Source organism: Panthera pardus, unplaced genomic scaffold, assembly GCF_024362965.1.
Source record: "Panthera pardus isolate Hobbes unplaced genomic scaffold, ASM2436296v1 HiC_scaffold_24, whole genome shotgun sequence".
Taxonomy (NCBI): Eukaryota; Metazoa; Chordata; class Mammalia; order Carnivora; family Felidae; genus Panthera; species Panthera pardus.
The window spans coordinates 51,355,984-51,380,381 of NW_026526810.1; the positions used below are offsets into that span (position 1 = coordinate 51,355,984).

General features: G+C 42.2%; 2 protein-coding genes across 3 annotated transcripts in view; both read left to right on the forward strand.

The window, feature by feature from the left end:
• The first annotated feature begins 1,397 nt into the window (after nucleotides 1-1,397).
• Nucleotides 1,398-11,031, forward strand: PATL2 (PAT1 homolog 2). The gene is made up of 16 exons (XM_053888703.1): nucleotides 1,398-1,478; nucleotides 1,734-1,824; nucleotides 2,412-2,629; nucleotides 3,276-3,356; nucleotides 4,027-4,190; nucleotides 4,703-4,780; nucleotides 5,013-5,154; nucleotides 6,432-6,552; nucleotides 6,652-6,749; nucleotides 6,962-7,015; nucleotides 7,117-7,250; nucleotides 7,393-7,552; nucleotides 8,039-8,179; nucleotides 9,255-9,352; nucleotides 10,174-10,323; nucleotides 10,767-11,031. The coding sequence occupies exons 1-16, from the start codon at nucleotides 1,398-1,400 to the stop codon at nucleotides 10,783-10,785; spliced, it is 1,830 nt and encodes a 609-aa protein (XP_053744678.1). The 3' UTR covers nucleotides 10,786-11,031.
• Nucleotides 11,032-13,329: 2,298 nt separating this feature from the next.
• The window catches only part of SPG11 (SPG11 vesicle trafficking associated, spatacsin), an 86,617-nt gene continuing 75,548 nt past the window's right edge, over nucleotides 13,330-24,398 (forward strand). The window contains exons 1-4 of one of the 2 annotated variants that reach the window (XM_053889104.1): nucleotides 13,330-13,614; nucleotides 16,107-16,291; nucleotides 17,286-17,510; nucleotides 18,932-19,133. In XM_053889104.1, the coding sequence (XP_053745079.1) occupies nucleotides 13,421-13,614; nucleotides 16,107-16,291; nucleotides 17,286-17,510; nucleotides 18,932-19,133 (806 nt within the window). In that variant the 5' untranslated portion in view covers nucleotides 13,330-13,420. The remainder of the gene's footprint in view (nucleotides 13,615-16,106; nucleotides 16,292-17,285; nucleotides 17,511-18,931; nucleotides 19,134-24,398) is intronic. The other variant, XM_053889105.1, reaches the window with a different exon arrangement.

The window sequence follows — 24,398 nt, forward strand, 5'->3', positions numbered from 1 at the left end:
GGTTCCTAAAAAAATTAAAAGCAGAACTACTCTGTGACCCAGCAATTGCACTACTAGGTATTTATCCAACGGATACAGGTGTGTTGTTTCAAAGGGGAACATGCACCCCAATGTTTATAGCAGCATTATTGACAATAGCCAAAGTATGGAAAGAGCCCAAATGTCCATCAATGTATGAATGGATAAATAAAATGGGGTATATATACATATATATATATGTATATATACATATATATATATATACACACACACACACACACACACACACACACAATGGAATATTACTCAGCCATCAAAAAGAATGAAATGTTGCCATTTGCAATGGTGTCGATGGAACTAGAATGCATTATGCTAAGCGAAATGTCAATCAGAGAGAGAAAAATAATACGTGATTTCACTCATATGTGCAACTTAAGTAACAAAACAAATGAACAGAGTGAGGGGGAGAGGAGAAAGGGAAACAACAAGAGACTCTTAGTAATAGAGAACAAACCGAGGGTTGATGGAACGAGGTGGGTGGGGGATGGGTTAGATGTGTGAGGGGTATTAAGGAGGGTACTTGTTGTGATGAGCACTGGGTGTTGTATGTAAGTGATGAATCACTGAATTCTACTCCTGAAATCAATATTGCAATTTATGTTAAGTAACTAAAATTTAGAAAACATAATAAATACAGGATATGGGCACAGAACCCAGCTCAGTCAGGTGTTAGATGAGGCTCAGGTGGGTCTTAGGTTTTTGCCTACCAGCTGTACTGATGTGCTCATTTTTGTTGTTGTCTTGTTTTCTTATTACTCCTGAGCTTTTGAACCTGTTTTCCACTGGAGTAGCCAAGAAGATACAAGATTGTCTGGGTAACTCATGCAAATGGGTTTTAACCTTGAAGATCTGGCTTCTAAATTCACAGGCGTCCCTCATCAGTTAGAGCTAGGTGGCAGATTTTAACTCAGAACACCCAGTGAAAGGCAAGCATCATCAGGTGCACTCAGGATCTACAAGTGCACTGCCCAAGCGCTGAGATCTTGGTTCCTGGCAAATCGCCTCAGAATGCCCCCAGGGCTTTCCAATCCAATTTTGATGAATCAAAATCTAGGGACTGAAGGGAACATAACCTCATAACGCTCCTATGAAGGGTGTGGAAAACAGGGATCCTTTTAACAAATACCTACTCCCAAATATCAATCCCCATAAACTGTACTCACAAACTTGGTGGTTAAAAATGGAATTTATGTCTCTTGCCATTTCAAGAGTTTTCTCTATTATTAGATTATATTCTCATACTTCTATCAAGGTGCAGTGGTTGGGGGCGGGGGGGATGCTGGCCCTTTAAGGGGGCAGCAAAGGAGGGGCTGGGAGTCTTAAAGCCAGGGCAGCAAACAAGCCAGGCCTAGGCTGCCATGGCTAAACTAAGTGGAAAGAACAGCAACAGTCCAGTGGTGGGTGTCAACAACAAGGCAGCTGTGAGGCCTGCAGGCCAAGTGTGTATCTGTGTGGAAGTGCTTCTCCAATTCCAAACTCTGTCCCATTTCTGACCCTTTGCTCCCTGCAGCTGGACTGGTGAGGGCACAGCATGGGACTTTAAAATAGTCTGAAAGCCCAGGGTCCTGCTTCAAGACGCTCGGCCAATACTCCTCTGACAACCTTGCTAGGGGGAGATCATGGCTCTTTGAGGATGGATGCCATGACATCCTTACTGAGAAGGAGGGTGTCTCTGGGTTTCTTCCCTGTCTCAGGTTTACCTTCCAGAGGCGGATGGTGTTATCTTACCAGAGGAAACAGCCATGGCGGAAGTCTGCAAGCCTGCAAAGATGACATGTCTTGAAGGTATTGACAATTAGGCTGTGATATCTGGATGAAAAGGCTTGGGGTACAGAGACTTGATGGTCTGGTTCAGTGGATGGATATGGGCCTGGTGTCCAGAATTACTGGCAGTGACTTCCAAACTCTTTGACTTGCTAGCTACATCACACTGGTGACTGAGGTCACTTTTCTGGGCCCTATTTTCCTCTGCTCCATTGTGAAATTATCAATAACAGTCTTGCAGGACTGCTCAGCATTAAAAGGACACATACATGTAAGGTATCTGGTGCATAGTAGGCTTAAATTCCAGTGGGTCCTGGTAGCTGGAACTTGATTGGTTAAGGAGGCACTCAGGGCTGTTATGTGGGGGAAAGCAAGTGGAGAAACCTGGAGTAGTACTTACTGAGGCAATTGGAGAGATATGGAAAGCAAAAGTGGTTGGCACCTGTCAGGTTCCATTTGTGCTAGGGGAGTGGTTAGGGGCAGGTAACGAGGGGGAGACATTGTTTGAAGAGTGTGCTGGAGGTGACTTGTAAACAGAGGTGCTACTGAGAAGCAGCCTCTCTAGAAAAGACTCTTCACGCCTGAGTCCCCATCTACTCCCTCCTCAGGCCCCCATTTAAACCGAGGCCTGAGCAAGTGCTGTGGCTCCTTGGCTCCTGAGGAGGAGCCAGTATCTGCCTCCCAAATGGAAGACGAGGAGGAGGAGGAGCAGGAGATGGATTTGGATCCAGATCTAACCCCAGACTCGGAGGAGGAGGAAGAGGAGGATGAGGAAGAGAGTGATCTCAGGGATCCAGCTGTCCTCAATGCTGTCCACAGCACTCAGGTACCAGGACAGGAGGGGGTGGGGTAACTGTTGTCCTGAACCATCTGCAGCTTACAGACTGTTGCTAAATATCCTTCTCTTCACTCCTTTCTAGTCCCTCGCTTTAATCATTTGGCCATGACTACATGACCTCCACACCTTTCTAAGATAAGTTCTGGGTTAACACTTTGTATTTTAGGCTTGAACCTGAGTAGAGACACTCTCCTTCCTTCTTCCTATTTCCCACTTAGTTTCTGATGCTGTCTTCACCTTAAAAACCAGGTCCTAGAAGGGTTGTGCATAGCCCATAGGTGCTCGTCCAGCTCCTGGTGCTGAAGGTGAGTTTTCTTTGACCCTAAGCCCCATGTCTCAGCAGTTCATTCCTGGTATTTATTCCCCTGGATTCCCACAACCAGTGGAGAGAGACCAGGGTTCCCAAACAGAAATGAAATCACTCAGATTCTCCCTCAACCCACTCCTGAGATACCAGTCTTGCCTCCCCTCAAAGGAAGCAGAGAGGTCCTGATCCAGTTGATTTTGATTACAATGGAGGGCCAGGCTTCCACTGTCTTGCATTTTGGAAGTGGTTGGCCTTCCCGCACCCCAAACCCAGTGGATGCTGATGACCACATGGCTCTTTCAAGCCTCATTCTTCCTCCCATTCTAGAGAGGTCTTCTCAACTCCCCTGGAATCAAGGCCTCTGGTGTGTTGGGGATGTCACCTGCTTCCTTGCACTTTCTGTGGCAGGTGAGTCACTTCATTATCCATCCTGTGAGAAAGTAATGGTGTGTGGAGAAGAAGCATGTGGAGTGTACCTTAGTCTGCTCTTGACCTTGCTCTGGAAATGGAGCACCCCAAGTGAGGTGCAGGTATGGGAGGCAGGAGATACCTATAGTCTAGGGAAGGTTGGTAAATGGTAGAGGTGGTCAGGGGACAACTGGCCATCCAAGTGAAAAAGACAAACTAGAGCCATCCTTTCACCTCCCAATGTTTCAGCAGATGAGCAGCATTAAGCTTAGGGCTGGAAAGAGCACCTGCCCTTAGGTTAACTGTGTAATGAGAACATGGCATGGGGTAGAGGAATTGCAGGAAAGCCTACAGGGAGAATAAGAAGACAATTGCAGCTCTGGGGAGGAGGAGTCCAAAAAGAGGCAAAGAAGCATTGCCCCAGTAGCTGAAGGCACAAGAGTCTGAGGGAAGACCATCACAGAGAGGAGAGACCGAGACCGGTGATGACTCACCAGACAGGAAAAGCGCATGCCCCCACACTATCAGGGACTAAGGAGCTGCTCCCTAGGAGGTGACCAACTCTGTTGGGTGAGGTTCTTATGGGAGAAAAGGCAGGTGACAATATAAAGGTGGGAAAGGCATGTGGCAGCAAGAGCAGCATTTGTTGCTGAAGATGCCCTTTTCCCAGACCTCCAAATTCCTCTCTCAGACGCTGGACTACCTCTCTCCTGTTCCTTTCCGGACTACCTTTTCCAGTGCCAGTTCTCCAGCACGACACTTTGGACCTCGACTTCTCCTACCAGACCCAACTCTCTTCTGCAGCCCACCAACCTCATGGCCCCCTAGTTTCAGGTACTGGCTCAGTGAGCTGGGCATCCCAGTGTCTCCCACAGGCTGAACTCTTCTCCAGAGGGTTCAGAAAGTAGTGGTTTGAGGAGGGGTGGAACCACTCCACTAACTGCCACAGAAAAACACCTACAGAAACTTAGTAAGAGAAGTGTGTGGTAGGGTCCAGTCATTTTCCCCTCACAGATGAGGAAATAGAGGCCCAGAAGGACTAAAAACTTACTTGAGGTTAGCTGGCATGGCAGAACTCAAGTTAGGACAGAACTCCCAACAACCAGGCCAAGTCGTTTTCTCTTTTGTCAAGATTTCCCGCAGCCAAATTGCAGGAAAATGTATCTTCGAGGGGAAAGTGAGCCCTGCTGAGCTAGGGTTGTGGTGTTTTGTGTGGCTGACTTTAGGGGAGGCACATGAACAGATGGAGTTGCTTTAGATGTCCAACTGAGGTTACCAGAGGCTAATTGAATGGGAGGGCAGGGAGCTGAGTGCTTTCTTTCACCCAGCCCAAGTTTCCTTCTAAGTCTTCCTAGTCATCTGACCCAGCTCCACCCTCAGCACCAACGGATCTTGCAGCTGCAGCAACATAGTCGAACACCAAGGTAAAGCCTGGATGGGCAGCGGGGTTGAGGGCAGCTCGTATGCATGCTGAGTATTCCTATGTGATTGGGCATCTCTCCAAAGCCCCTACACAAATAACACTCTCCCAGTGTTGCCCACCTATGCACTCTGTTCCATCCTGCCCAGATGGCTCCACTCCCTGCTTAACTCTCCTTGGGAAATTCACTGTGCAGGGGTGGGAAGGTCTAAAGGAATGTTCCTTCTGGCTTAAAGTCCCCCAGCCAAGAAGCCTTGGTCTCAGCAGCCAGACCCCTATGTTAACCTCATGACCCGAAAAGAGAAAGACTGGGTGATAAAAGTACAGATGGTTCAGCTGCAGAGTGAGAACCCCTGCCTGGATGACTATTACTACCAGGTGAGCCCCAGGTGCTCTTCTCCGCCTCTGACCTTGGCGTCAAATGGACCTGGACTCCATCAGCCTTCCAACTTTTTTTCCAACTTTTAGAGGCCATGTCCAGTCAGGTGGGAGAGACCATCCCTACAGGATAGGGGCCATATTTCTAAAGCTGACATCCCAAGATCGTTATCCTCTATTCTCCTACACTTCAGACAAATGGGATTATTTACAATTCCCCAAACATTGACATTTTGTCTTCATCCTTTGCCAAGAATTTCCCCTACTCAGCCTTGAAATAAGAACTTTTCTGCCTTTGTACACTTTTGTGGATCTTAGAAATGTCTTGTTATAAACCTTCACCTACTTTGTGCTTTTTTAGATATGATACATGAATCTCCTAAATAGTGGGATTCAATTTGTTGAACTGAATAAATGCCGGCAGAAATTTTCACTCCTTACCTTCTGTTCCCTATCTCTCTTTTATTTATGAGGCAGGTCTTAACTACTGATTTTGGATGTTGTCTAAGCTGTGTTCCACTTTCTTCTCAACTTCTATGAGCCCCCTACCAAGTTTCCAACCCTTAACCCCTTATTTAGACTAATTTCTTTCTTCCTTTCCACCATGCTTCAAAAACTCTTCTCTCTGCCCAGATCACTGAAAGCAAAATATTTTTATACTCTTGCCTTTTTGGCACTGCTCCTAAGTGAAAGAACTTTATTTAAATCCTTGTTTGACTCACAGTCAGTGGCTTTATTTAGCTTGGGATTTTACAGATTTCTTTGAGAAGATACTAGAGCTGGTGGGCCATTCCTCAGAAGCATAAAACTGGCCTAGAGTGCTATTGGCTACTGGCCAGTTGACAATAGTGCCATCTCTGTACTGCAAGCTCCTCATGGTTCTTCATGCCATCAGATAACTGTAATTTGGGAAAGCACAGGTACAATCACAAAACCAAACAGGGGTTGGGGGCGGAAGATGTGTGCAATGTGTATACTGGGAATAAGGAATGAAAGAAGGTTGCAGATGTTGGGACAGGTTTGCTTCCTGGATTTCCACCTTGCTCTCTGCCTTCTCATCAGACCTGGTGGTGGTATCTAGCTCCTCAGGTCCTTAGTACGGAGACCCCAATACAGATGGCACGATGCCCAACTCAAGATGTCGGCAGAAAGGCCTAAAGTGCCAAGATCATTTCTGAAATGAATGCTGTAGGAAAGGATGTATTAAGAAGTTGCATTTAAGAACCTTAATTCTAAGTTGAGATGAGGATACATTTTTCTATTCCATGGACTCTCAGGAATATTATCAGAAACTAGAGAAGAAGCAGACAGAGGAAGAACTACTTGGGCGAAGGACCAAGGTTGAATCCCTCAAGCTGGTAACACCTTACATTCAGAAGGCGGAGGCTTATGAGTCAGGTGGGACCAGGGCTGACGTGGTGGGTTGGGATAGACATCCGGATGAATAGAGGGTGGAAAGGGGAAGGGAATGTGTTTTTTTGACTCCTTTTTGTGCAGTGGTTCGAATCGAGGGTTCCCTGGGCCAGGTAGCTGTATCAACATGTTTTAGCCCTCGTCGAGCTATTGATGCTGTACCCCATGGATCTCAAGAGCAGGTAGAAGTGTTAACTCTCCAGAACCCTTTTTGTCTCCCCTGTTTTGGAGAAAGGACTGGGGCATTGTCATGCTTGAGATCAGATTGTGACCTAAAAGTGATAAAGAAGTGTGGTCAGACTTTGTGTTAGCCTTTCTGGCTCAATTTGTAGCTCGCTTGAGGCCTGGGCTGCTGCTATGGAGGTGTGGCTGATGGCCTGGGACTCTCTCCTAGGAGATGGGAGCTGCAAGCAGTCAGAGGCTTCAGGTGTTGTCCCGGATTGAGAAGGTGAGCTATCAAGTCCTTAGGGATGAGTTCCTAATTGACCCTTGAGAATGGAATATTGCTAATATTGACCTCTTCCTCTTTTCCCACCCTCAAATTGCCAGATGTTCATTCAGTTACTAGAGCTAGAACAGGGCCAGAAGGATGGGCCTCAACAGCCCTGCTACTCCGAACAGAAGAGCAACCAGGTTGAGAAGCTCTTCCAGGCCTTAAAGACCCAGGAGCAGAATAATCTGGAGTGAGTGTGGGAGGGTCACACCTCCAGCCCAGGAAGGGCAAGATGAGCAAAGACACTGACTTTGCTTCTGCCCCTCCTTTCTGGCATGTAGCCAGAGCCCTCTATACAGAGCCCTGAAAATGTTCTCCTTTCTCACATGTAGGGAGGCAGCAGATGGCTTCCTGCAGGTGCTCTCCGTGAGGAAGGGGAAAGCTCTGGTGGCAAGGCTGCTCCCTTTCCTGCCCCAGGATCAAGCTGTTAGCATTCTTCTAGCTATCACCCACCATTTGCCCCTCCTAGTCAGAAGGGATGTTGCCGATCAGGTATTGTGGCACTGAGCAGAGGATACTTTTGTGGATGGGTGAGGGATCCTTCCACTTCATCCTCTGTCCCCCACCCCCAGAGATGCTGGAGAAAGTGCTGGGCAGGGGGAGGTCAACCTGACACCCTCAGGTGGGTGAGTTCCAGAACAAACTACTATAGGAACAACTGATGAACTTTAGGTACAATAAACAAAATACAGGCATGTGTTGGCACAGGTGTGAGTGTGCTGTGGAGGTTTGAGAAGATAAGGACTCCCTGAGAAGTGCGAGCCCCATGTCCAACTTTGTTAGGGAATCCTAACATCCTAAATAAGTGGGTATTGGAAGACCAGTATTCAGGTTGGAGAGACATGAATAATGATAGGCTGGGGAAGTAACCTGACCAGGAAAGTGCCAAAAGCAGGTCAGCAAGAAAAGGGGGTAGAGGCAAAGTAGGAGGAGGTGAAGTTGTAGTGAAATCTGAGAGAGGCACTTACCTTCTTGCAGGCCCTACAAATGTTATTCAAACCTCTGGGCAAATGTATCAGTTACTTGACCTTCCATGAACTCCTCCAAGGACTTCAGGGGCTAATGCTGTTTCCGCCTGGCTCCTCAGAGCGACCAGTCACTGTGATCCTTCAGAACCAGGTAACACAGTGTGGAGGCTTTTCTCTTGCCACAGATGGCCTTCAGGTGCTATCACAGGCAAGGAATAAGCAAGGGAGTGCTAACTTTCCATCTTCGCTGCAGTGCTCCTCCATATCTAGTAAGCACTAGGATCACCTGGAGAACTCACAGAACACCGGTTCCTTGGTCTCACCCCTAGAGAGTCTCATTTAGTAGACTTGGAGTGTGGCCCATGCATTTGTTTTTCTAACAAGCTCCCTGATGGTGCTGAGGTGGACCTCTAGAGCAGAGGTCACCAAACTTTTTTTGTTTTTGTCTTTAATTTTTTTTTTTTTACATTTATTCATTTTTGAGAGTGAGACAGAGCATAAGCGGGGGGAGGGGCAGAGAGAGAGGGAGACACAGAATCCGAAGCAGGCTCCAGGCTCTGAGCTGTCAGCACAGGGCCCAACGTGGGACTCGAACTCATGGACTGCCAGATCATAACCTGAGCTGAAGTCGGATGCTTAAACGACTGAGACACCCAGGTGCCCTGTCACCAAACTTTATTGATTATCTCTTTTAGTAAAAAGCTCTGAATCATGTCCCCCATGTGCTTGTCTATAGGTCCTACACATGTGAAACTATACTAAGTACATACCTTTATTATGTAAATAGAAAGATAGAAAAACTTAAGTGAAGACTCTAGATGTGAAAGTTCTGATACCTTCTAATTACCCCAATGGTATATCTTGTGAACCCCTCTCTGAAGATCTTTGCCTAAAGTAATGCTTCATTCAGTGGGGTCCACAAACTACCTGCATCAGATTCCTGGGTCTATTCCTGATGTATAGACTCTGACTCCTGAGAGTAGAACCCACAAGTGTGCATTTAATCAACTCTCCACAAGGATCTTCTGGAAACTTGAAAGCAGTGATTTCCTTCTAAAGGTCTGAGAGTTCTTTGGCCAGCCATTGTAAAACCTGACCATTTTACAAGTGTTGTACTCTATTTTTACATGTGAACCTTCCCTTTTAATTGGGAACGTGGCAGAGCCAGGAAAGCACTGCTTGCCTATGGTGAACTTCTCTTACCTTGGATATTCTATCACTTGCAGTTTGGAATTTCTTTGCTCTATGCCCTGCTGAGTCATGGGGAGCAGCTGGTATCCCTGGAGTCTTCTCTTAAGGAGTCCAATAGTGATAATTCAGCTTGGTAAGATCTTATGGCCTTGTAAATACTATGTCAGTACCCCTGGGATGTATAGGCTGAGTCAGATGAGATATTTCCTGAGTGGTATATTCTAGTATTGGGAAGGAAGTTGTATAGAGAAGGGAAGTTGTATAAAGACAGAGACAGAGCATGAGCATGTGAGGGGCAGGGAGAGGGTGGGTGGGGAGTATGCAGAATCTGAAGGAGGCTCCAGGCTGTCAACACAGAGCCTGACGCAGGGCTCAAACCCACAAACCATGAGATCATGACCTGAGCTGAAGTCAGACGCTTAACCAACTGAGTCACCCAGGCACAAACCCCCCCACATTTTTTCAATGTTTATATACTTAAGAGAAGCAGAATATGAGTGGGGGTGGGGCAGAGAGAGAGGGAGACAAAGAATCTGAAGCAAGCTCCGGGATCTGAGCTGTCAGCCCACGTGGGGCTCAAACTCATAACCAGTGAGCTCATGACCTGAGCTGAAGTTGGACACTTAACCAACTGAGCCACCCAGGTGCTCCTTTTTTTTGTTTTTTCTTTTTTTTTTTAATACTTATATTGCTCACGCATGAGCATGAGCAGGGGAGGGGCAGAGCGACTGAGAATCTGAAGCAAGGAACTTCAGAGTTCTTAATATAAGAAGGAGCATATGTAAAGCACTAAGTATTGTTTGGCACATAGAAACTCTGCAAATGTTCCCTTAATTGCTACAAGCACAAAGGCTGATAGTGGTGGTGGAAAAATAACTAGGAACCTTGGCCTTGAGTTCTGTTTACTACATAAATACCAAGACTCTGAGGTTTTCTGTCTTTTCTGCCCGCCAGGACAGACATGGTGGTTCTGATCGCCTGGGAGATCGCCCATATGCCGACAGCCTCTCTGGCAGAACCCTTAGCCTTCCCCAGCAACCTTCTTCCTCTGTTTTGTCACCATGTGGACAAACAATTGGTACAGCAGCTAGGGGAGAGGATGGAGTAAGTGATGGCAGAAACAAGGTCCTAGCCCCTTGTTCAAGCCCAGTCTAGGTTCTGTCACTTTGTTCTTGTTTTAAGCTAAGAATATGAAGGATACCTTGTTTTTAGAAGTTGTTCCAGATACCAGCATTTACTGAGTAACCAGTTGGTCCATATTAGGGCTGTGAGGCCTATTTCTTCAGTCAGACTTTTTAATTTATTCCCAGATGGCTTTCCTCATTTATTATGCTAAACTACTTAAGGGCAAGGATGAATAGAAGCTGAATGGTTAATTGAGGAAATATTTGAGGGACAACTACTCTAAGATAAAAGCATGAACAACATGAAAGGTCACTTGTGTCCTCAGAATTTACCATCTGCTGGAAGGAGTCAGATACTAATCAAATAACACAAATATTTTAGAAAATATAATTGTTTACAGTTAACATCTGTTCTCTTTGTAGGCTTGCTTGGATCTATTGATCCAGTTGTTCTGGAACATGTACATGTAGGAAAAGTTTAATCATCAGACATAAGCTATATGAGCTATGTCTTCAGAGATCCAGAGAGTCCAAGGACATTTCTTATGCTTTGATATATTGAAGGACCCCAACCAAAACATTTTCTTATGCTTTCATTAAAAACCTATGTGATATGCCTAAAATGGCATGACACGATAAGGTATAATTAAAGAGCTAAAAGAATGATGTGTTCAAACTTGTTATAAGTTAGGAGATGCAACTTGTGAATGCCCTAAGAAAGTCCTTAATAAAAGGGACAAGGTCTTGTTATGCCTAACAAAAGTATGACCTGGAAATTTCTTTACTGTTTCCATTTTTTTTTCTGGTGTATTTATTTACTTTGAGAGAAAACAGGGAAGGGGCAGAGGAAGAGAGAGGAAGAGAAAGAATCCCAAGCAGGCTCCAGTGGGGAGCCTGATGTGGGGTTAGAACTCAAAGTGTGAGGTCATGACCTGAACTGAAATCAAGAGTCATGACACTTACCTGACTGAGCCAAACAGGTGCCCCCACTACTGCCATTTTGTATAAAGAGAAAGTAGCCCTCTTTAAGCTAATAGGATTGGCTATAAATATCTCCCTTGGGGTATGAAATGTTTGTTGATGAATACATGCCCTTGTTTGTCAAGTTAAATTAATCACTGGAATCCCTTTTTTGAACCAGGCACATTTTTTTTTTAATTTTATTTTTTAACGTTTATTTATTTTTGAGACAGAGAGAGACAGAGCGTGAACAGGGGAGGGGCAGAGAGAGAGGGAGACACAGAATCTGAAACAGGCTCCAGGCTCTGAGCTGTCAGCACAGAGCCTGACACGGGGCTCGAACTCACAGACCGTGAGATCATGACCTGAGCCAAAGTCGTACGCTTAACCGACTGAGCCACCCAGGCACCCCGAACCAGGCACATTTTAGGTAGTAGAGTAACAGCAGTGAAAACTCCCTGCTCTTCTGAAGGTTACATTCTGGTTAGTCAGGGGCTGATGCAAAACATTAAGTTGTGATCAATACCTTGGTGTGTCAGGAGTGACTGCAGTGTAATGGTCCAGGAAGGACTGTCAACAGTGGTTACAATTAGGTAGAAGGGAAAGTATTCCACACAGAGGAACTACTGAGCACAAAGCTGCCAAGTGAGAATGAATTTAATGTGTTTCAGAAGAAGAAGGAAAAGTATGGCTAAAGTACACAGAGAAGGTGGGAGGGTGATGAGTTTGGAGAGAGGGAGGCAAGGTATAGATTTATAAGCCATGACTTAAATATTGGAATTTTAACTAATGGGAAGTCCAAATTTTAAACTGGAAAGTGATGTGACTTCGTTTTTAGGTCACTCTGGCCTGCTTATTGTTAGAGGAAGAAGGGAGAAAGCAGAGAAAAATGTTCAGAGGTTTCTTCCATCAGTTCAAGCAAAACTTGAAGAGGAGGGGCAGAGAAAGCAGAGAAGAAATTTGGAATAGGTCTTGGAAGTAAGAGTTGGCAGACATTGCTGATAGGCTTGGTAACAGTGGGGGTTGATAGGCTTGATAACCGTGGTTACTTGGATGACTTCAAGTAAAGTGAATGGTGGGTGCCCCATACTGAAGTGGGGGAAAAAAACAAGGAAAATAGGGCTTGGGGAGGGTGGTTAAGAAGAGTCAACTAAGAATTTTCTTAAGGGGATATAAAAACGACAGCAGGTAGTGGTCTGTGTACATTAAGGGAGGATTTCTTTTGAGAATATCATGTGGACTTGGTATAATGTCAAACACCCCAATAAAGGGGGAGAAAGCAATGCAGAAGAAAAAATTTTACAGACTCAAAGTCTTAGAACAAGAAGGATGTGAGAAGGATGTGAATCAAAGCACAAACGGAGGAGTTGGCCTTTGGTTACCTGTGTGTGAATGTGTTAAGATAGTGATGTTTATTAGACCTTCCCAAATTCCTATTACACACCTCTAATTTCTTCACCCTCTCTGTTCCGCTCCAGCTCTGAAGATTTTTCATCATACTTCCTTGATAAAAGACTAGTAATGATACAGAAACTCTACCACAACCCCACCTTGACTACCCTATTTCTTTGCCCTTTACAATGGATATTATTTGACTTCAACATTCAGGTCAACTCCCTAACAAGAGAGCAGTCCACATTACCAAAGACGTGATACCACCCAGGTCCTGTAAGCGAAAATAACAGTAGGATAGTAAAAGCAAAGGAGAGAGAGAGAGAGGCAGAGAGAGGCAGAAACCGGGTTCCAACAGATGGAAAGCATTTAGAGTAAAAATACAGAGGGTAATGCCCCAGAGCGAGTCAAGTTGCTGCAGCCTGCCTTAAGCCGCTAAATTTGATCCCTAATTCTTTCAGGGTAGTTAAGCAAACAGGCTTGAGGAAAAGGCAGATGGAGTTTTGTGGGTCAGGTTGGTGCCGGTCTCCATTGGCGAGAAATGCAATCAGCCGAGACAGCTCAGCTGTCTGTGCCGGAATCACGAGACAGCCGGCAGGCGGCTACACTGCGCATGCCCAGGACGCAGATCGGCTCAGGTGACCGGAAGAAATGGCCGGACCAAAATGGCTGCGGAATAAGCAGCCGGCAGGGCTGCCAGCTGGGGCAGTTGCAGCTCTAAAGCCATGGAGCGGGTTCTACCTATGTTGTTGGTGCCAGTCCCAGCGGAGGCAACACGGCGGCTGGGATCCCGGGCACAGTTGCACAGAGAGCAGGAGGTTCTGGGGAGCCTAACAGCTGCAGGCAGCCTGCAAGTGCTTTCCTTGGCGCCGAGCGGCCGGAGTGGGGGTGCCTGCTGCCTCAATGGTCCTTTTCGGCAGTAAGTGCTGCGGGAAGGCTGGGCAATGTGGGAGGAGTCCGGAGCCTTAGTTCGGCTGGCCCCAGTGCTCCCCTCCGGGTGTGGGGGTAGTGGGGAGAGGAGTGATAAACACCTGAGAGGTGATCTAGGTGCCCTCTTAGAACCTTTTTCTCGCTTTGCAGCCCCACTCTCCCTTCCCTTGTGAGGGGCGGGGAGGGGTAGGGGGTGGGAACAGAGAAGGTATTCAGCTCCTTTGCTGGCCGCAGGGAACCTGGAGTGGGTCCCAGCTCGGGCGCTGATAAATTCAGCATAGGTTGATTAATCGTTACTGTGCTGTGTACCGTGCCCATTTTCTTTCAGTTAAATCCCTTAAAGATACCAGCTGGGAACAATCTCTAATTTGAATCATCTTGATACCTTTTTCTTGTGCATGAAACAGTGACTGCCTTCACACATGGACTCTTCCCCTCGCCTGCCTCCCTTCTTCAAGGATAGAACCTCGTTTGCCCACTCATTTATTGCTTAACAAATATTTATTACACGCTTACTGTTATATAGGAGCAGTGCCCCAGAAGTTGAACAAAATAGCAAAGGTTGCGTGATTTGGGAAGACCGAAAAAAAAAAAAAAACAAAAAACAAAACACCTAGTTATAATCCTATACTAACTTTCCACTTGTGTAACTGTTCGGCCAGGAGTTAGAGTTTATGTCATTAAGTTTGAGAGTGTCCTCGGAGTCTTTGGGCTTTTTTTTTTTTTTTTTTTTTTAACCCTTAAGTTTTATTTACGTGATCTCTACACTCAGCATAGGGCTGGAACTCCCAACCCAGGGTCAAAAATCGTATGTTTTCTGACTGAACCAGCCAGGCACTCCTGGGCTCTTTTTAATAACAGAAAACATTTTGGAAACGATCTCCTCTTTAAAACTTAATGTAGTCAAGAGGGGTCTTGTCTTGGAATCTCCGGGTTGTGTAACAGTGCCTGACAGTAGAGATGTGTTTGTTAAATAAGCAACTGGTTTACTCAGTTTGGTATTTGTATTTTTTACTCCTGATTTCTAGCTGATAGGAAGAACAATCTCTCCATAACGGAAGTTAGTTTATTCAACTGCGTTAAGTACCTATGGTCACAGTCCCCTAAAGAAAGGAATGAGAGAAAAGCAGAACTCTTTAGGTGTTTGAGACTTAACAGAAGACATGTACACATGAAATGAAGGCATTTGTAAACTGCATGAAATTACTAGAAGGAAGAAGGATTAAGAGGGATTTATTTTTTATTTGAATTGAATTTTAATTCAAGTACTTCATAGGGTAAAAAATAAGGATAAATCTATAGTATTCAGGGCTTGTCTCAATGTGTATATGGCCCTTTTTATATGTTGAAATCACTGTACATTCTATAGTTATTTTTATTTAACATTTCCTGTCTTTTCATGTGACAGTATAGTCCATATGCTACTGATGTTAATGGTGTTACTGTATTCTTCCTTTTAAATATATCTTAATTTAATATTTTTTATATTTGACCATTCCTATTGTTTTCCATATTTTCAGTGTAAACAGTCAGGAATTGAGTGTTCCTGAAAAATCATCAGTCCAGGTATAAAGATAGAAATATAAAATGTGTCAATATTTTTCTTTAATAAGGACAAAAAAAATCGTCTGTTTTTGTTTTTTTTTTTTTAAGAAATAAAATTTAACTACTTCTGTATATAAAAAAAGATTTTTTTGAACGATAAAGCTTTATCAGCATGGTAGCCTCCTGCCATTCCATTGTTTTCACAATTGGGTCCTTTTATTTTTTTAATTTAGTTTGAAGCTGTCGCATCATTCACTATTCTCTTTCCATCATTACACTGCTGTAAAACTTCTGTAACTGTGCTGTCTAGCATGGTAGCCATTAGCTACATGTGACTCAGTGAATTTTAAATATTTCCTCAGTTGCACTATTCACATTTCAACTGTTCAGTAGTCACATGTGGCTGTTAGCTACTGTATTGGACAGTGCAGATATATAGAATAGTTCTGACCAACGGAATGGAAAGTTCTCTTTGTCAGGGCTATTCTATAATATACCCTCTTCGAGTCTTCATAGTCTATAAATACTAACAGTCACTTTTTAAGTCCTCGAAAACATTTAAGTTAGCAAAACCTACTTTGTTAAGTTTGAGCATCACCTCTTATAAAAAATACACATATTTGGTTGCTGAAACTTATCCTTGTGACTGTTCCTTTAAACATTTCATCAGACAGGATTTAGGAAGATAATTCATCATTTATTGCTCTGTGTCCCCTTTCACCAGTCACTCGTGTATTGTTAGCCTGAAGGGGGCTCAGGTAGAAGAGGGGCAAAGTCCCAGAGCAATTTACATTCCCTTAAAGCCAGTATGGGACTAATGCTACTACTCCATGAATTAAAGAATTGTTCTTTACTCATTCTGCCCTTCTACCCTCACCATTGTGGGTAAATATTAGTGTGGATAATAGAATATAATAATCTATGCTTTTTCCTTAGCTTTGTATGGGACGCGTCTCATAAGAGCAGCTCACCAACAGACAAGCCCAAACTGCTTGCTCTTAGTGAGAATTATGAACTGTTTATCTATGAATTTAATTTGAAAGATGGAAGATGTGATGCAACCATTTTGTATAGCTGTAGTGAGGAGACATTGCAAAAGCTCCTTGAAGATCAAAATATCAGTAAGTATTTACAGGTGGTCAGTCTGTGACATCACTGTGAAATCTTATATATTCCGGGAAAACTTGTTATAGAGATGAAATCAGGGAGGGAGATTTGCCTTGTTAAGTACAATAGCCACTACCCACATGAGGCTTTGGAGCGTTTGAAGTGTGGTTAATGTGAATTAAGATGTCCTCTAAGTGTTAAATACGTTCCAGGTTTTGCAGGCTTAGGATCAGAAAGTAAAATATCTCATTCATAGGTTTTTGTATTCATTACATGTTGAAATGCTATTTTGGACATTATGGGGTAAATAATACATAAAAATTAGTTTCACCTGATTCTTTTTTTTTTGGTGCAACTAGAAAATTTAAAATTCCTTGTGCAGTTCGCATTTGTGGCTGATATATTTCTATTGGATAGTGCTGATCGAGACTGGTTACCCAGCTGTTTACTTTATTTCATCCTGACGGCTGCAGAGAGCAGAAATGAAGCATTCAGGCTTTATATTTAAGCAGTAGCATACTGGACACACTTGATTTTAAGGTTCCTTCTTTTTCTTTTTTTTTTCTTTTTTAGATTTTTTTATTTTTAAGTAATCTCTACACCCAACGTGGCCGAACTCACAATGGAAGAGTCACATGCTCTAGTAGCTGAGCCAGACAGGTGCTCCCCCATCTTGTTAAAAAAAAAAAAAAAAAAATCTGTGATTGTTCTTGTGAGGTTCCCAGGATAAGTAGGGTTTTTTTTGTTTTTGTTTTCTTTAATCTTGTGTACTATCAGACTCGGACCATAAACAGAAGGAACAGAGATATTGTAGGCTACCTTTATTCATCCCCTTACCTACCTACCAGTGACCACTTGATTAGGTGGGTATGAGCAGTAACTGCCTAGAGTTGGACTAAGTGCTATTTCTTCTTCATTTGATCTGTTTATGATATGTTTACAAGATCAAAATTGCCAACTGTAAAATTGTGACCAGTGAGTTTGAAATACTATGCTTTTGTTTCCTAGGTATTTCCATATTGTCTTTGAGAATTCTGTCATTTCACGATAACACTTCACTATTGCTCATCAACAAATGTATCATCGTACACCTTATATTTCCTGAAAGAGATGCTGAGGTTGGAGTATGCAGCTGTTTTACATTACCCTTGCCTGCACAGGCAGTGGACAGGATTATTGACACGCAGCTCTGCAGAGGAATTCTCTTTGTTTTGAGTAGTTTAGGCTGGATCTGTATCCTTGGCAGTAAAGATGTGGATGTGCAGGGGAGGAGAATGCCTTAAAGGATGAGCCTTTTTTAGGCTTTTAGTTTTAGGGACTGGTATATAAGTAGAATTGTTAGATTTTCAGTTTAATTCAGGGAAAAAGATCTTTATGAACTTAAAATACTCAACTATATTGTTTTGTATTCCATTCAAATATTTTTTAGTATATACGTTTTTTTCCATAGTCATAATATTCCAACTTGTGTTCTTTTTAAATTATATATGCTCTGTATTACCCATTTATTCAAAACATGCTTACTAAATATCTACTATGTGCTTGTTCCAGAAAGGATTTAGAGGGCTGCTTATGATGTGATGCATACATTTTCATATATGAATATAATCTCCTTATATGATGATTCCATCATATTAGTGAATCATATGGTTTGCTTAACTACTTTTAATTTGGTTTTGGAAACATTACAGTTTTTGTTTCCAGCAGATCTGTAGATCAGATCATCAGCAAAATTGTTTTGAAGACTTGAAAAATGACCCCTTATATGATTTTGGAACTTTTATTTCTGAATTAAAGGGATGGTTTGTCGGTTTTAGATATAAAATAGCCTTTATTAAAATTTATTTTGTAAAAATGTCATAAAGTGTTGCATTAACTTCATCTTTGTTGCCAGGTTATAGAATGGTGCTGTCCAGCATGTTAGGCACTAGGCTTATATGGCTGTTGTGCACTTGAAATTGGCTAGTATGATTGAGAAACTGAATTCTTAATTTTACTTAATTAGTTTAAATTTGAAAGCTGATACTTGATTCAGTTATTGGAGAACTTTTAAGTATATCTAAGTTCTCAAATGTGAATTTTAGGAAGTTTAAATACAAATCAGGTATTTCCAATGGAAATTTAGTGTCTAAACTGTGGTTTGCTGTAAGTGTAAAATACCAGATTTTGAACACTTACATGAAAAGGTGTAAAATATCCCAATTTTTTATGTAAATTACCTGTTGAGATGGTAATATTTTGGATATATTGGGCTAAATAAAATGTATTACTAACATTAATTTCACTGGTTTCTTTTTACTTATTTAATAGGGCTACTAGAAAATTTGCAATGACAAATATGGCTCACATTCTATTTCTCTTGGAAAGCACTGTTGTAGAACAGTAGTGGAAAATATTAGCAGTGTATCAGAGCCTGTCACAGAGTGGATTTTCAGCAAGTATTGCTGAATGAACTCTGTATCAGGTTGTTTATTGGGCCACCAACTTCACATTCAGCTGGTTACTGTGATCAGGGCTGCCTCTAGTGTCCACTCTTCCTTTTGTTACTATACCCATAAGGTTGCAGCGATGAAGTCTATAAGCTCCATCCCATCCTGTATTTTAAGTGTTGGGGCATACTTAAGACTGGCATTTTCTTTAACTCTAACTCAAAGACATTTTTGACACTGTGGATGGTAGACATGTAGCTCATGTGGATTTAGCACTTCACCAAGAAGATATGTGTGATGAGCAGCAACAGGAGCCAGCCAAGGTTTCTTCATTTACTTCGCTGAAAGTGTCTCAGGACCTAGATGTTGTGGTGATTATCAGCTCCTCCAACTCTGCAATTGCTCTTAACTTAAATTTGTATTTCAGGTATGTAAATTACTGCCGTCTCTAAGTTGAGGTAAATAAAGCCTTAAGTGGTTAAAAAGTACTTGTTAGGGGGCAGCTGGGTGACTTAGTTGAGCATTGGACTCTTGATTTCTACTTGGATCACTATCCTAGGGTCGTGGGATCCATGCTGAGCTTAGAGCCTGCTTGAGGTTCTCTCTCTCTCCCTCTGTCCCTCTCCCCCTCTCCCCCACTCACACTTTCTCTCTTTAAAATAAAAACGTTTAATTTAAAAAATGTACTTGCTAGCTTTTTTTTTTTTCCTGAGAGAGCAAGTGGGGGAGGGGCAGAGAATCTCTCGCAGACTCCATGCTCAAGGTGGAGTCTGATTCAGGGCTTGATCTCAGGAGGGTGAGATCATGACCTGAACGCAAATCAAGAGTTGGACACTTAACTGACTGAGCCACCCAGGTGCCCCTTGTTAGCTTTTTTAAAAACCAGTTTAATTTCTCTATTCAGCTAGTTCATGTTCTAGCAACTACATAGTGAGGTTGTTACTGTAAAATTGTGCAAATGATCGTTGGCTACCTTTATTTATATCAAGATTTTGGTTTTGATTTATATATGTTTTACATATAGCTTATATCATCATGTAAGTTACAAAGTAATCAAGCACAGTTTTAAAAATAAGTACATAATGTATAGTATAGCACAGTTGACTATTACACATTATTTATTCCTTGCCCTACATTAAAGTAGAACAAAAATGGGATTTACCCTGTTTCAGAATTGCTTCTTATGTGGCTTAGGTTCCTGGAGCCTTGGGGATTAATTTTCTCTTAAAGAACTTTGATAATATATATTAAGGTAGCTTTCTCCAGCTAAGTACTTCCTCAGCTGTTTCCCTTGAAGGACCCACCCCAGTTACTGTCTAAATATATTAGTAAAAATTGGAGGCTTATTTGTGTTACTTTTAGATTTAGATATTCAAGTTGCTTCTGATTTTGTAATGTTTGAGAGAGGTATGATGTGAGAGGCATATGTAAATACCCCAACCTGTACCTTGCAACTTATCTAAAAGTAAGCTAGTCCGTATTTATGACTTGTGGCCTTCAGGGCCATTCAAAACCATTAGGATTTTTGGTCCTAACTTAATATGAATGAGATAAACAAATCCTTGAGTAATTGGGAAGGCACTTTGATGGGTTTTATTGCCTATCGTTTGGATCACAAGAAAGGACAAATTCATTTTCACATACCTACTGAACCTCTTCCTACTGTGTTTTTTTTTCTTTTGTTTTAAATGGACTTGACCTTAAAAAAGAAAAAAAATCTTTGAACAAAGATGATTCGCACTTTCTCAGATCATATGCTTGTTTACAGTAGGCCATTTTTACTGACTGAAACATACCCTGGTATGTAGAATTACGTTCTAATCTACCTTGGAAAATAATTTGATAGATGAAGAGGAGGGAAAGCCTACTCAGCCACTCTGATCCTTGAGTATAGGGAACATTCCTGTGGATGTTTTTTGTTTTGTTTTTGTTTTAAGTTGATTTATTTATTTAGAGAGAGAGCAAAAGTGGGGAGGGCAGAGAGAGAGGAGAGAGAGAATCCTAAGCAGGCTCTGTACTGTCAGCTCAGTCAGTCCCACCAACTGTGAGATAAAGACCTGAGCGAAAAATCAGTTGCTTAACCGACTGAGCCACCTGGGTGCCCCCCTGTGGATGTTTTGGTAACACTTCAAGAGAACTCTGAAGACTGCACCATGCACATTGTTTGAACAAATTGCATTGAACTCAGTTACTGTTAAATCACCCAAAGAAGAGCTGGTGTTTGCTTACCAGTAAACTTAGGAATCTAAATGAATGATCTCTATTTACTAATTACATGAATGCTCTTTAATTAGTATAATTTCTGGAATAGACTGTATTTTCTTGTTTTTTTTAACTTTTATTAAATGTTTTATTACTTTTTCTTAACATTTATTTTTGAGCGAGAGAGCACAAGTTGGGAGGGGGGTGCAGGGAGAGAGGGAGACACAGAATCTGAAGCAGGCTCAAGGCTATGAGCTGTCAGGACACAGACCGATACAGGGCTTGAATTCACACAATGTGTGAAATCATGACCTGAGCTGAAATCAGACGCCTAACCGACTGAGCCACCCAGGCACCCCTAATTTTTTTTTTTTAATTTTTATTATATTTTTTGAAAGAGAACTCGCAAGCAGAGGAGGGGCAGAGAGCAAAGGAGACAGAGGATCCAAAGCGGGTTCTGCTCTGACAGCAGAGAGCTCGAACTTAGGATCAGTGAGATCATGATCTGAGCCCAAGTCAGACACTTAACTGACTGAGCTACCCAGAAACCCCTGCATATTTTTTTAAATTTTTATTTTTTAAAAATTTACATCCAAGTTAGCATATAGTGCAACGATGATTTCAGGAGTGGATTCCTTAATGCCCCTTACCCATTTAACCCATCCTGCCTCCACAACCCCTCCGGTAACCCTCTGTTCTCCATATTTAAGAATCTCTTATGTTTTTGTCCCCTCCCTGTTTTTATATTATTTTTGCTTCCCTTACCTGATGTTCATCTGTTTTGTATCTTAAAGCCCTCATATGAGTGAAGTCATACGATATTTGTCTTTCTCTGACTGACTGATTTCGCTTAGCATAATACCCTCTAGTTCTATCCACATAGTTGCAAATTGCAGGATTCCATTATTTTTGATTGTCAAGTAATACTCCATTGTGTGTGTGTGTGTGTGTGTGTGTGTGTGTGTGTGTGTGTGTGTACACACCACATCTTCTTTATCCATTCATCCATTGATGGACATTTGGGCTCTTGCCATACTTTAGCTCTTGTTGATAGTGCTGCTATAAACATTGCGGTGCATGTGCCCCTTTGACACAGCATACCCATATCCCTTGGATAAATACCTAGTAGTGCAATTGCTGAGTTGTAGGGTAGTTCTATTTTTAATTTTTTGAGGAACCTTCATACTGTTTTCCAGAGTGGCTGCACTAGTTTGCATTCCCACCAGCAGTGCAAAAGAGACCCTCTTTCTCCACATCCTCGTCAACATCTGTTGTTGCCTGAGTTGTTAATGTTAGCCATTCTGACAGGTGTGAGGTGGTATCTCATTGTGGTTTTGAGTTGTATTTCCCTGATGATGAGTGATACTGAGCATTTTTTCCTGTGTCGGTTGGCCATCTGGATGTCTTCTTTAGAGAAGTGTCTATTCATGTCTTTTGCCCATTTCTTCACTGGATGATTTGTTTTTTGGGTGTTGAGTTTGATAAATTCTTTATAGATTTTGGATACTAACCCTTTATCTGATATGTCGTTTGCAAATATCTTCTCCCATTCTGTCGGTTGCCTTTTAGTTTCGCTGATTGTTTCCTTTGCTGTTTAGAAGCCTTTTATTTTGATGAGGTCCCATTAGTTCATTTTGCTTTTGTGTCCTTTGCCTCTGGAGATGTGTTGAGTAAGAAGTTGCTGCAGCCAAGGGCAAAGAGGTTTTTGCCTGCTTTCTCCTTGAGGATTTTGATGGCTTCCTGTCTTACATTGAGGTTTTTCATCCATTTTGAGTTTATTTTTGTGTATGGTGTAAGAAAGTGGTCCAGGTTCCTTTTTCTACATGTCGCTATCCAGTTTTCCCAGCACCACCTGCTGAAGAGACTGTCTTTATTCCATTGGATATTCTTTCCTGCTTTGTCAAAGATTAGTTGGCTATACGTTTGTGGGTATATTTCTGGGTTCTCTATTGTGTTCCATTGATCTGAGTGTCTGTTTTTGTGCCAGTACCATACTGTCTTGATGATTACAGCTTTGTAATACAGTTTGAAGTCCAGGATTGTGATGCCTCCTGCTTTGGTTTTCTTTTTCAAGAACTTTGACTATTCAGGGTTTTTCTGGTTCCGTGCAAATTTTAGGATTGTTTGTTCTAGTTCTGTGAAGAATGCTGGTGTTATTTTGAAAGGTATTGCATTGAATGTGTAGATTGCTTTGGGTAGTATTGACATTTTAACAATATTTGTTCTTCCTATCCAGGAGCATGGAATCTTTTTCCATTTTTTTGTGTCTTCTTCAATTTCTTTCATAAGCTTTCCATAGTTTTCAGTGTATAGATTTTTTACCTCTTTAGTTAGATTTATTCCTAGGTATTTTATGGTTTTGGTGCAATTGTAAATGGGATCGATTCCTTGATTTCTCTGTCACTTCATTATTGGTATATAGGAATGCAACCGATTTCTGTGCATTGATTTTATATCCTGCCACTTTGCTGAATTCATGGATCAGTTCTAGCAGTTTTTTGGTAGAATGTTTTGAATTTTCCGTACAGAGTATCATGTCATCTGTAAAGAGTGGAAGTTTGGCCTCCTCCTGCCTGATTTGGATACCTTTTATTTCTTTGTGTTGTCTGATTACTGAGGCTAAGACTTCAATACTATGTTGAATAACATTGGCAAGAGTGGACATCCCTGTTTTGTTCCTGACCTTAGGAGGAAAGCTCTCAGTTTTTCTGCATATTTTATTTTCTAAGTGTGTTCTGAAGTTTACTTTTTATTTTATTTTACTTTAATGTTTATTTATTTATTTTGAGAGAGAGAAAGAGTATGAGTAGGGGAGGGGCAGAGAGAGAGGGAGAAAGAGAATCCCAAGCAAGCTCCATGCTGTCAGCTCAGAGCCTGTCTTGGGGCTCTAGTTCACAACCGTGAGGTCATGACCTGAGCTGATGTCAAGAGTCAGACGCCCCTGTGCTCTGAAGTTTAAAAGTGTTTTTATCTTTCCTGACTCCTAGTTCTAGCTCTTCTTTCCCCCTGATACAGAATGTCGGTTTCTCCTTTTCATTTTATCCTTTGAGATCTACCTCTCTCATGAAGCCTTTGCTTACTAAAACCCCTTCGATTTGTAATTTTATATTCATTTTATAATTTTTCTCCTCTGTGGACTTCTGTAGCACTTTTGCTTTGAACTACAGTTTAGCACTTAGTTATGTAGTCTTGTATTATTTCTCTAATTTTTTCATGTTTTCTATAGAGTTTGTAAGCAACTTGAGGACCCAAACTCAGGGTCTGTTCTTTCAGTTCATTGTCAGTGACTTTTCTTCCAATACTCTTACCCTGGCTTTGTCTTTGTTTGAAACCGTTCCTCCCTCAAATCACTACCTGCACTTTTCACTCCCTGACCACAGGTTCCCGAATTTTCTGTGTCACTTACTCAAGTACCCCCACTTTACTTGTCATCTGACCTCATTGGAATTTCCAGTTCATTTGACTTTTCACTCTCTAGCCTCCTCATGTC